At 43.7% G+C, this 13,922-nt stretch overlaps 1 protein-coding gene across 1 annotated transcript in view; it reads left to right on the top strand.

The window, feature by feature from the left end:
* The window catches only part of tmem235b (transmembrane protein 235b), a 97,439-nt gene that overhangs the window by 43,103 nt on the left and 40,414 nt on the right, over window positions 1–13,922 (top strand). The window contains exon 2 of the mRNA XM_072242715.1: window positions 12,981–13,061. Coding sequence (XP_072098816.1) covers window positions 12,981–13,061 — 81 coding nt within the window. The remainder of the gene's footprint in view (window positions 1–12,980; window positions 13,062–13,922) is intronic.

Here is a 13,922-nt window from a genome sequence, read left to right as displayed (position 1 = left end):
GAGAGGAGAGAAAAGGAGAAAAGTTGCAAAGAAATAGATATGTTAGTTTGTCCATTATTCTAGTTAATATTTTCTTCACAGCACCAAATCAGGAAGGGAGGAGAAGATGGCGGCGCGATGCAGCACGCGCGGCTGCTTTGAATTGATATTGTATTTGTTAAATAGGGACGTGCACAATCCTGATTTGATGGAGACAGACGTGAGAAGCACTGAGGAACATCTGGTGAAACTTCTGAAATGTCTGCTTCGCTGCCGCTGCTACTGTGCGATCGAGAATCTCCAGAGGGGAAGGCCCCAAATCCTCGGCTTTGCCTATTGTCTGTTGCCAGGGCCGGGGTTGAAGCGCTCGGCAGAGATGGTGCTCGGTGCTCGTTGTCGGAGGGCTGGTCGGAGGCTCGAAGTTTTCGGACGGACTCAGAGTCGGACTGTGGTCGGGTGCTTTCAGGATGCTGCATCGGCAAGTTTGCGGCACTGGAAGCTCATGGCAGGAAGAGTTTTCTTCCTTCAACTGTCTGCGTGAGATGATGGGACTTTCAAGAGACTTAGAGACTTTTTTTTTCACCATGCCCGTGGTCTGTTCTTCATCAAATTATGGTATTGCTTTGCACTGTTGTAACTATATGTTATAATTATGTGGTTTTTGTCAGTTTTTTTAGTCTTGGTTTGCCTTGTGTTTCTGTGATAGCATTCTGGAGGAACAAATTGTATAACTTCTTAATGCATGCGTTACTAAATGACAATAAACGAGGATGTGTCCTCATAATCTAATCTTAAAAAAATCATATAAAAGATGTATGTTTGTGAATGTAGACTACATACTTTTCTCTCTGATTGTCATTTCTGAGTGGGATATTATTAAACACAGTATTCTGTTTTCTAGAGGTTTATTGAGATTAAATATTTCATGACTTAATTTACTTCTGAGGTGGATTTGCTTCAAAGTGGAATACAACAATTTTTTATTACCTAGGTTTGAGGTAGAACATTGCAAATACACTTTGGTAAAAAAACAGCTGCCTTCGTGACAATTAAACTTTTGTCTTATGTGTTAATCGATTTTTTGACTAACTAGTCTGTGTGTGTAACTTCACTAATGTGATAGATGGCTCTCTTTCCATGGCAATTGTGTTCTCTTAACTTTTAGAGAATAAAAATTTATTGAAAGTTAAAGTGTCCGACACATGGCATAAACAGTGCTAACAGTGTGAGAAACCTTAATGATTAAAACGTTACCAGGGCAGACATAAAAAGTTCAAACTCATTACCAAGGGGAAGGGATGAAGACCTGTTGAACAATTGCTGGCAGCTTGTGAGGGGTTTAATTGTGTTCACTGGAACTCAGGCATATTGCGCAGTCTGCACTGATTGGATTTTTGACAGTGGAGAACATGGTGAGTTTGCCTGTTGCGGTCTATATGGGTTTTAGCAGGGTGTATGATTATCAATCAATTAGTCATGTGGTTGATAATGAGAGAGAATCATAGCCAGATTGAACCCTGTCCTATCCGGATGCATCGTGGCTTGATAGGGCAACTGCTCTGCCGAGACCACAAGAAACTGCAGCGTGTTGTGGACACAGCTTAGCATGTCATGCAAACTGACCTACCCCCTTGGGCTCTGTCTACACTTTTCCATGTCTTTAAAAGCAACCAGCATAATTAAAGATCCCACCTATCCTGGACTTCCTCTCTTCTACCCCTCCCCCTTCCACTGGGCAGAAGATCCAAAAGCCTGAAAGCATATACCCCCAGGCTCAAGGCCATTATAAGACCCTTGAACAGTTCCCTAGCACAGTAAGATTGGAGAAGAAAAGATTTCAAGTCACATGCATACTGAAACATGCAGCAAAATATGTCATTTGCGGCAAATCAAATCAGCGAGGATTGTACTAGGGCAGCCTGCAAGTGTTAACATGCTTCCAGTGCCAACGTAACACGCCCAGAAGTCTCTAACCCTAATGAAGGGTCTAGGCCCGAATTGTTGACTGCTGCCTGACCTGCTGAGTTCCTTCAGCATTTTGTGTGGGTTGCCCTGGATTTCCAGCACCTGCAGAATCTCCGGTGTTTATCCCTAACCCTAACCTGTATGTCTTCGGAATGTGAAAGGGAACGTGGAGGAATTACATGCAGCCATGGGAAGAATGTCCAAACTCCTTACGTCTTGTGATGGGAATTGAACCTTGACCTTACAACTGGTGCTGTAATAGCGTTAAATTGCTCTGCTGCCCTTGTCTTGTGAGGGCTCTTTAGCTCATAATCTACCTCGTTATGGCCTTGCACCTTATTGTCTGCCTGCACTGTACTATATTTTGCATTCTGTTCCTGCTTTTCCTTTGTACGATTTCAATGTACTGATGTTTGGAATGATCCAAACATGCAGAACAAATTTTTCCCTTGTATCTTGCTACATGTGACAATATCAAATCAATTACAAATTCAGTCCTAAATAACTGGATACTTAGATGCGCAATGGAGCAGAGGGATCCAGATCCCTCTCTGTAAGTGGCAAGATAAGGAGCCTGACTAATTAAAAAGCATACGGTGGGCATTTGTTCGTTATGTGTTGTGTTGGATGACATAGGCGATCATGGTCCCATGACCATGATTGTTCTTGGCACATTTTTCTACGGAAGTGGTTTGCCATTGTCTTCTTCTGAGCAGTATCTTTACAAGATGGGTGACCCCTGCCATTATCAATACTCTTTAGAGATTGTCTGCCGGGATTCAGTGATCACATAACCAGGACTTAAGATATAGACTAGCTTCTCATACAACCGTCCACTACCTACTCCTAGGGCTTCATGTGACCTTGATTGGGGTGGGGGGGGGGCTGCACTACACCGTGCCCAAGGGTGACCTGTAGGCTAGTGGAGGGAAGGAGTGCCTTACACTTCCTTTGGCAGGGACATATCTCCACCTATGATGTATGTGTCTTTATTGTGTGGGCACGTGGCGAAGTGGTTAAGGCATTCAACTAGCGACTGAAGGTTATGAGTTCGAGCCCCAGCCGAGGCAGCATGTTGTGTCCTTGAGCAAGGCACTTAACCACACAGTGCTCTGCAATGACAACAGTGCCAAGCTGTATCGGCCCCTGCCCTTCCCTTGGACAACATCGGTGTCGTGAAGAGGGGAGACTTGCAGCATGGGCAACTGCCGGTCTTCCATACAACCTTGCTCAGGCCTGCGCCCTGGAGAGCGAAGACTTTCCAGGTGCAGATCCATGTTCTCACAAGACTAACGGATGCCTTTATTGTGTGGAGCAGAGAGAAAAAAGAGTAGGAAGGTCACCTTAGAACTCATTGAAGCAATAATTAGTGAACAACTATAGTTCCATTGACAGTCCTGGTCATCAAGCTATAGGGATGTGAACAGCAGAGAGGCTGTTGAGCCTATTGGGTGAGAATAGAACTAGAGGTCTGAGGTTAAGGGTGAAAGGTGAAATGTTCAAGAGAAACCTGAGAGGGTTAGTGTGAGTGTGAAGTGAGCTGCTGGTGGAAGTGGTAAGTGCGGGTTCAATTATCAACATTTAACAGAAGTTTGGATGTGTGGAGCATGGACGACTGTGGTCCAGTTGCGGGCCAATGAAACTAGGCAGAATAGCAGTTTGTCATGGACTAGATGGGCCGAAGGACCTGTTTCAGTGCTGTAGGATTCTATGACTATGAAGTAGCTGCGTGTAAAAGTCAATGAGGGAAAATTGGACAATTTGGGACCATTTTCATTTGCAGAGAGGAGGATGAGAGGAGATTTAATAGGGAGGATAAGAAAGTGCTATTTCTCTTACAATAACCAGGTATCAGTGACAAAAGGTAATTTGTAGAATCTTTAAAGAGGAAAGGAAGAAAAACATTTTCTTCTACAGATGGTGGGTGTTTAGAACTGAAGGTCGATATGAAGAGTAGAAGCAGACAATACATTAAAAAATTTCCTGGAACTGCATGTTACTAGACCACAGATCAGAACCTGGGTTAGGGTGGACAGTTCCTTTTCAGCTAGCATTGCAAGATGGCTTACACCATCTCTGTGGAACAAACCTTCAATTCGGTGACTGCTTCCCCATATTATTTTTAGTTACAAAGTAAATGATATCTCAGAGCTCATGCTGAGATAATGCCACAGGAATGACAGCCTGGATTAATCACTTTGAAATAGCTGTCGTTGTTCAGCTGTGTTCAAAGAACTACGATCCGTTCCCTGTTGTGATCCCACTTCATTCCGCAACTGTTAGTAGAAGAAAACAAATGCAATGATCCAGGTTTGAAATGAGTTTACCTGCTGGATCTTTGATTGTTCCCGTGACTGGAGGCAATCAGAGTCACAGAATCGGCCAGGATCAGCACTGCCAATCACTGCTTTCTGATCCTATGTGGTAAGTAAACTAGCTTGGACATGTGTGATATCTCTTTCACACATAAAACTATAAGACTTGGAAGCAGAATTAGACTTATTGATTTTCTAATATATTTGTTGTTGTAATTTATCATGATTTTTAATGTATTCCACCATGCTGCAGCTGCAGAACAAATTTCACAATACATGTCCGTGATAATGAATCTGATTCTGATTCATTAATGCACTTGTATCACCTGAAATCAGAACTCAATTACATGAGACGGCCTTGATTTAATAAAAAATGCTGTTTCTGACAGTAATACGAGCACAATATAAGACATAGACGCAGAATTAGGCCATTTTCCCCATTTATTCTGCTCCGCCATTCCATCTTGGTTGATTTATTATCCCTCTCAACCCCATTCTCCTGCCTTCTCCCTGTAAACCACGACACCCTTTACTAATCAAGAATCAATTCCAGTGCTTAGCATTTTACCCTGACCTTTTGCAAAGAGTGACAACGGAGTATTATATCAGTACGAATACCTACGAGTGTGGGCGGGGGGGGAGGGGGAACAAACCGAGCCCGTGAGACGAAAGCATGCGCACTTGAAAAGGGAGAGCCCTTCACTGCGCGGGCAATTGACTGCCTGCTCACTCGCCACAGTCTCACATTCGATTCAATACAGTTCATCATCGATGGGCAGCTCGGTGACTGAGAGGAAGAAATTGCTGTGGGAATGAAGAGAAGGGCGACACAGTAGCGCAGTGGTCAGCGTAACGCCGTTACAGGGCCAGCGACTCTGGGTTCAATTCCCACAGCTGTCTGTAAGGAGTTTGTGCATTCTCCCCGTGACCACTTGGATTCCTCCAGGTTCTTCAGTTTCCTCCCACAGCAAATAGGTTAGTAGGTTAATTAATCTCACAGGTGTAATTGGGCGGCATGGGCCCATTGGGCAACCTATAGATAAATAACCTATTTATTATAAATTACTATGATTGCACAAGGCACAGTTAGGTGGAGACTTAACATAAAGATTTTTAATCCTCATGTATGTGAAGGATGTAAGAAAGAGAGTCAATTCAATTCAATTCAATTCATTGGGCAGGAAGACCTTGCTACTGTGCAGTGCACCTAAATTAAATTCAAAAAAAAATTGGAGCTGGAAATGGTCCCAAATTTAAAAAAAAACTGGAGGTGTATTTTTGAGGCTTGGGTTCTAGAATAAGTACTAATCGTTGGGGCAGATGTAATCAATTTAGCACCTTGGACCTGTTCTGCCACCTCAACATCGTTTTCCCATCAGAGTTACTCAGACAGCATAAAGTCTTGGGTCACATCACCCTTCTGATAGATCAACAAATTCGATCTCATGTCAAGTGGAAGTAATGGCCTGGCGGCTGCTTGTAAATTTAGAAAGCCCAGGTTGTAGATTGCACCTGCAGTCTGGCTGAAGCAGCAGATAAATACGTTACGTTGACTATCTGCGTTGTCAATGATTAATTGGATTGTTACTCTGGATCCGATGCAGCACAAAAAACCCCACAAAATGCAGGATAAGGTAAAGAACACAATAATTTAAAAAAAACAGTAAATATAAATATGTTGGATAGCTTACGTACTGTAAATAGATTGTATGTCAATAAAGTGATGCTAGGCACAGGAGTGTCTGCACAGAAAGTGACTGACAGGAAATGATAAAGTACTGGTGGTGGGTTAATGGGCAAAAGTGTTGATCAGCCTTACTGCTTGGGGAAGTTAACTGTTTTTGAGTCTGGTGGTCCTAGTATGGATGCTCTGTAGCCTCCTCCCTGATGGGAGTGGGACAAACAGTCCATTAGCAGGGTGGGTGAGATCATTCATGATGTTACTGGCCCTTTTCCGGCATCTTTCTGTGTACATGTCCCTGATGGTGGGTAGGTTGGTGCCAGTGATGCATTGGGCAGTTTTGACTACCCGTTGTAGAGCCTTCCTGTCTACGACAGAGCAGTTTCTGTACCAAGCAGTGATGCAGCGTGTTAGGGTGCTCTCTACAGCACATCTGTAGAAGCACGTAAGTACAGATGTGCATAGTCTAGCTCTCGTCAGACAGAAGAGGCATTGGTAAGCTTTCCTGATTGTATAAGACCATTTACATGTGCACAAGGAGCACAGCATTGTCCCTGTCACCAAACTGATCTGAAGTTTGAATAAAGAAATGGCATTTTTATGCAGAAATTGACTAGCTGTATAAAATATTGATGTGCACTTCTGAATCCCATTATTTGCATATTTAAGTACCAGTAGAACATAGAACAGTACAGGAGCAGGCTATTTGGCCCACAATGTTGTGCTGGAGCAGCTAAAAATCTAATCAAAAACACCCAAACACTAATCTGTCCTACCAACACCATGTCCATATCCCTCTATCTTCCTTACATCCATGTGCCAATCCAAATATCTCTTAAAAGCCTCTAAGGTATTTGCCTCTACCACCATACCAGGCAGCGCATCAGCACGTTTGGCATCCATGGCTCTCTGAGTAAAAAACTTACCCCTCACATCCCTGTTGAACCTACCTCCTTTCACCTTCAATGCATGCTCTCTGGATTAGACATTCAAACACTGGGAAACAGATACTGTTTGTCTACTCAATGATAGTCTTGTAAACCTCTATCAGATCTCCCCTCAGCCTCCGGTGCTCCAGAGAAAACAATCCAAGTTTATCCAGTCTCTCGTGATAGCACATGCCCTCTAAACCAGGCAGCATCCTGGTAAACCTCTTCTGCACCCTCTCTGAGCCTCAACATCCTTCCTATAGAGGGGGGACCAGCACTATACGCAATACTCCAGATGTGGCCTAACCAGAGTTTTATAATGATGCAACACAACTTCCTGATTTTTGAACTCAATGCCTCGACTAATATAAAGGAAGCATTTCATAAACCACCTTATCGACCTGTGTAGCCACTTTCAAGGAGATATGAACTTGGATCCCAGGACCTCTCTGCTCAGTAACACTGTTAAGGACCTTCCCCTTAACTGTCTCCTTGCATTTTCCCTACCAAGGTTCAACACCTCACACCTACCTGTGTTAAACTCCATCTGCCAGTTCTCAGCCCATATCTGCAACCAATCTACAGTATATCCGGCTGTATTCTTTGTCAGTCTTCTACGTCATCTGCAACTCCACCAACCTTGGTATCATCCTCAGATTTATCCACCCACCCATCTACATTTTCATCCAGGCCATTAATAAACCACAAACCTCCAGGTTGAGTCGGTGGTGAAGAAGGTGAATGCAATGTTGGCATTCATTTCTAGAGGAATAGAGTATAGGAGCGGGGATGTGATGTTGAGGCTCTATAAGGTGCTGGTGAGACCTCACTTGGAGTACTGTGGGCAGTTTTGGTCTCCTTATTTAAGAAAAGATGTGCTGACGTTGGAGAGGGTACAGAGAAGAGGTACCGGGAATGAGAGGGTTAGCATATAAGGAACGTTTGTCCGCTCTTGGACTGTATTCCTTGGAGTTTAGAAGAATGAGGGGAGACCTTATAGAAACATTTCGAGTGTTGAAAGGCATGGAAAGAGTGGATGTGGAAAAGTTGTTTCCCATGATGGGGGAGTCTAGTACGAGAGGGCATGACTTAAGGATTGAAGGGCACCCATTCAGAACAGAAATGTGAAGAAATTTTTTTAGCCAGAGGGTGATGAATCTATGGAATTTGTTGCCACGGGCAGCAGTGGAGGCCAAGTCATTGGGCGTATTTAAGGCAGAGATTGATAGGTATCTGAGTAGCCAGGGCATCAAAGGTTATGGTGAGAAGGCAGGGGAGTGGGACTAAATGGGAGAATGGATCAGCTCATGATAAAATGGCGGAGCAGACTCCATGGGCTGAATGGCCGACTTCTGCTCCTTTGTCTTATGGTCTTAAACAGCGGAAGTCGCAGCCCGGATCTCTGTGGGACACCACTGATCACAGACCTCCAGCTTGACTATGTCCCTTCAACCACCACACCTTGCCTTCTATGAACAAGCCAGCTCTGAATCCAAACATCCAATTCATCTCAGATCTCCTACACCTTAATCTTCTGGATTAGCCTCCCTTGTCTTGGAACGCTCAGTGACCTCGGTTCCCTGGTTTGAGCAGAAAGGCTGTACAAGGATTAGGCTTTCAAGGACTGTGTCCAGCCTGGGTGACTGGACCAGGTCTGCACACCGTCTCCGTCAGCTAGTCATCTTGACGGTTGACTTAGTGAACTCCAACACATAGAAAAGTGTCCTCACTCTTTTCTGCTAGCATGTTATTTTAACCCTTGCATTGCTGCAATGTTCACACCTGCAGAGTGTCTGATTTTAAAGCACCCCCTCAAGTGGAGAAACTGAATGGGTATCACTTTCTATCTGGAGTATGTTGTAACAAGGAGCAGATACTTTCACTGAAGATGAGCTTGAGAGTTGTGAGTATTCCTGCCATGCTGTTAGTTAGACCATAAGACATAGGAGCAGAATTCGGCCCTTCGGCCAAGCAGTTGACTTGTTCCATCGAGTCTACTCTGCCATTCCATCATGGCTGATTTATTATTCTTCTCAACCCCATTATCCTGCCTTCTCCATGTAACCTTTGATGCCCTGACTAACCCTATCAGCCTCTGCTTTAAATATACTCAATGCCTTGGCCTCCACAGTCATCCATGGCAATGAATTCCACAGATTCACCATCCTCTGGCTAAAGAAATCCCTTCTCGTCTCTGTTCTAGATGGATGTCCCTCTATCCTGAGGCTATGCCAATCTCCAAATGTGTCCAGGTCCTTCTGCAGATTCACCACCCTGCTTTCTCAACACTTCCTGCATTCAACACTCAACAACACCCATCTTCATATTGTCCACTAAACCATCTATTCTGCCATCCAAATCATTGACTGATAATGCGAAAAGAAACGGTCTCAACACAGACCTCTGTGGAATACCACTAAAGGAATAATGGCAGCCAACCAGAATAGGCCCCCTTTATTCCCATTCTTTGACTTCTGCCAATCAGCCACTGGTCTCTCCATGCTAGAACTCTTCCTGTAATATCATGGGCTCTTTACTCGTTAAGCAGCCTTATGTGCGGCACCTTGTTAAAGGCCCTTCTGAAAATCCAAGTAAACAATATCTACTGACTCTCCTTTGTCTATCCTGCTTGTTATTTCCTCAAAGAATTCCAACAGATATGTCAAGCAAGATTTCCCCTAAGGAAACCATGCTGAATTTGGCCTACTTTATCATATGCCTCTAAGTACCACAAAACCTCATCCTTAACAAAGGACTCCAACATCTTCCCATCCACTGAAGTCATGCTAACTGGTCTATAATTTCCTTTCCTCCGTTCTTAAAGAGTGGAGTGGCGTTTGCACTTTTCCTGTCCTTCAGAACCATTCCAGAATCTACTAATTCTCGAAAGATCATGTTTAATACCTCCACAATCTCTTCAGCGACCTCTTTCAGAATCTTGGGGGGGGGGGTGTAGTCCATCTGGTCCAGGTGACTTATCTACCTTCAGACCTTTCAGCTTCCCAAGCACCTTTTCCTTAGCAATAGCGCTGCACTCACTTCTACTCCCTGACAGTCTTGACATTTCTGGTGTACTCTTAGTTAGAAGACTAATACAAGTATTTATTAAGTTCACCCTCCATTTCTTTGTCCCCCATTACTACCTCTCCAGCATCATTTTCCAGTGGTCCAATATTCACTCATGCCTCTCTTTTACTCTTTCAACATCTGAAAATCTTTTAGTATCCTTTTTGATATTTTTAGTTAGCTCACCGTCATGTTTCATCTTTTCTATCCTTGTGTTCTTTTAGTTGCTTTCTGTTGGTTTTTAAAGGTTTCCCAATAGACAATAGACAATAGGTGCAGGAGTAGACCATTCGGCCCTTCGAGCCAGCACTTCCATTCACTGTGATGATGGCTGATCATCCACAATCAGTCTTGGGGTCCAATCTTCTACATTCTCACAAATTTTGCTCTATTATATGCCCTCTCTTTTGCTTTAATGCTGCCTTTGACTTCCTTTGTCACCCACAGTTGCCTTGTCATCCAGTTTAAGATGGCTCTACTGGAGGTGGGTGACAGCTTACTGGCGGTTCTCAAAGCAAGAAATACGGTGAAATACTCTATTAATAACACTCTTTCTGTGGAAATTTGTGGTAAACAACCACCGCAAACAATGAAGAGGCGAGCGAGGATGAAGCAGGTCCGAGGGTTGAGTTGGGTAGGTGCGAGGTGGAGTTGGAGCATGGTCAAGTGGATGGAGTGAGGTCAGGGCATGTTTGAGATGAAGTCAGAGTCAGAGAAGGTGTTGGAGAGAGCAGAGCAGAGAAAAGTTGGAGTTTTTTTCCAGAGTCAAGGTTGGATTCGTCTAGGTGCCGGGCTGATTTGGAATGTCAAGTACGGGCCAGCACAGAACGCATTGCTGCGGTGAGGCCCGGGTTCTAGAGCAGGGGGATGACCTGGTGCTCGGACAAGTTAGACGCTAGGCCAGATGGACTGAAAAGGCAGGGTGCCGGGCTCGGAAGTGAGGATCAGGGCTAGTTGTGCTCCACGTCTTACTCTGCTCTCCGAGACACTGAGATTATGGACCTGCTGCGGCTCCTCCAGGCTTCGGGTTTATGGACTCAATTCCATTCGGAACGTCGATGCTTGCCTTATTGTTTGCATGATTTGTTTTTTTTTCTCTCTGTGCATTGGGTGTTGGTCCTTTTGAAAAATTGTGTTCTTTAGGGTTTCTTGTTTTGAGGCAGCCTGTAAGCAGAGGAATCTCAAAGTTCTATAATTTATACATATCTTGATAATAAATGTATTTGGAACTTTGAATCATTCCTTGCCTAGGCTGAAAGTTTGGGAAGGCAAGGGTGCAGTCCGCTCAGGCAAGAAAGCTCTTTGAAAAGCATACAACAGGAATTCTGTAGATGCTGGAAATTCAAGCAACACACATCAAAGTTGCTGGTGAACGCAGCAGGCCAGGCAGCATCTCTAGGAAGAGGTACAGTTGACGTTTCAGGACGAGACCTTTAGTCAGGACCAAGGGTCTCGGCCTGAAATGTTGACTGTACCGCTTCCTAGAGATGCTGCCTGGCCTGCTGCGTTCACCAGCAATTTTGATGTGTGTTGCTTGAAAAGCATAGCTTTTTTTTGCACAGCCGGGGACCAGAGCCACTTAGCTTACTGAGACAAGGTAAGGATGTGATGGAAGCATTCATTGATCACACACCAACTAAGGGACAATTACTTCACTAACTTCAGAGTATTGTCAGTTGTTGGCTTGTAGTTTCTGTTGACTTTTAACACCTATACTGTGAAGGTTGATCGATCTTGCCAGTAAGGAATTCAAACATGGACAGTTTACCAAATGGTCAAAATCTGTAACTGACAGTCAATTTTGTATAAAAATATCTCTGTTCAGACTTCAGAACAATGTGACGGCGGGGGCCGTGCTGTTCTCCTTTGTGCACGAGTAAATAAAGTATGGTTGAGGAATGAGTATGATATTTTTGAGTCCAGTTCATCGGTGACGACAATGGCATCACGTACCAACCTTCGAGGTTGAATACTTAGGGTGGTGTCATGGAAACACTAACTAAGAACACCAGAGTGACTTTGAGTTTTGTTTTAAGAGTTTATTAACGTGATATCATGGAGAGTCTGCAGCAGTCTCCACCACCAGCAGAGCTCTGATTTTTAGGTTGTACTGAGCTCATACATGCAAAGAACTTCACACAACTTTGTTTGGCATCCCACGGTCAGTACATGATCAATCGTTTGAAAGACATGTCAATTATCTCTCAGTGTGAGTCTAACAGTTCTTCCTGCTTCCTGTTATCAGGACTCATAATTTACCCCCAGACACATCCTTCCTCCTTCTTCCGGGGCGTAGTATCTTATTTATCGGAGTTTCTGCTGCTGCACTTATCATCCAAGGTTATTCTCGACACACACCAGCGGTCTTAGGCCCAGCTGCTCCGGAATGGCCAAGTATCCCATCATACACCAGTTTTAACCATTTCTACCACAGGTGGTGAGATGGTGTTGCTGGTTAAGTGTGTCATCAACCATGAGGATTGTGGATGTGCAAGTGGAGAGTATTCGATCACACCCCTCGTTCGAGCCCATCAGGTAGTAAGTGATTCTCTGTAAATTACCACGGTCTGTAAATTAATCAGGTAACCCTGGCAATTGTACGGTCTAATTTCTCATCAATGCGAAGTACTAGGATACTGATGGAAATGCCATTCAACGTAAAGGAGAGGTAATAAACTGCCTCTTGGGTGACTGTGGTCCCTTATAAGGCTCGAATGGTTCTCACCATTTCTCACCTTAAGTCTAGATGTCAGGCTCCAGTAAAAACCCAGCTGGAAAGGTGTACAATATGATGGTTTATGACACTGTATACTGAATATTAGTTGTAATATTTTAGAGTGCTGTAACTATGACATTCATATTAGCAGCCCACTAATTTAGATTCTTGTGCTTTGTGGCATAGAGCTAGATGTTACACTGGTGAATGAGTTTACTTAATGTATATAAACAGCTCTAGAGAACTGTACAATGTCTTCTTTCTTTTGAGGAAATATTTACAGAAAAGCTGGGTCCTACTGTGTAACATAGTCTTACTTTTTTTTCCAGGTAAAAATGCTTGCATTGCTTTGATAGACCCATTTAGCGAGGAGAGTCAAAGTGTGCCTGAGTCCCAGCAACACCTACTGTGTAAGTGCCAGCATTTCTTCTGTGTGTGTGTGTGTGTGTGTGTGTGTGTGTTTGCATGCGCTCCACGTTCAGATTTAGTTTCCAGTCATTCATGGAAGATGGGCCATCCCACATTGAACGGAATGACTAATGACGCGTTTCAGAGGGAAGAGACTAATCTTTGCATGTCACAGCAAGATTCATTGCATTCAGGTAAGGATGGGAGATCTCCTTTTCTGGAGGGTATAACTGAGCCAGATAGGTTTTTATGAAGACCAATTTGACAAAACAAGGCTTCCTTTTTAATTCTAGCTTTATTCCATTTGAATTTAAATTGTGTGACCTCTACGGTAAGGTGCAAATTCACATCCCAGGATCAATGGTCTAGGTTAAATGTCAATATAAATATATGTATTTTATATTTGTTAATTTATTTGTGGTAATATTATTTTATGTGTTGTGTGTGGGTTATACGTATTGCGTTGTGCACCTTGGTCTAGAGGAACATTTTGCGGTCTACATGTACACATTTGAAATGACAATAAACTAAAACTCGAACATGAACTGTCTGGGAATATTCCTCGTAACCACATGGGTTTCCTCTGGGTGCCTTGGTTTCCTCCCGTATTCCAAGAACTTGTTAGTAGGTTAAAGATATATAAAGACTAAAAATGATCTTTATTTGTCATGTGTACAACATTGAGGCATACAGTGAAATACATTGTTTGTGTCAACGGCCAACACAGTCTGAGGATGTGCTGGGGGCAGCCCGCGATTATTGCCGCACTTCCGGTGCAAAATAGCATGGCCACCACTTACAAGCCCTAAGCATATGTCTTTGGAATGTGGGAGGAAACTGGAGCACCCAGGGGAAACTCACAT

Source organism: Mobula birostris, chromosome 24 (genome assembly GCF_030028105.1).
Source record: "Mobula birostris isolate sMobBir1 chromosome 24, sMobBir1.hap1, whole genome shotgun sequence".
Taxonomy (NCBI): Eukaryota; Metazoa; Chordata; class Chondrichthyes; order Myliobatiformes; family Myliobatidae; genus Mobula; species Mobula birostris.
The sequence above is the reverse complement of the archived record's forward strand: the minus strand, read 5'-3'. Positions and strand labels throughout refer to the sequence as shown.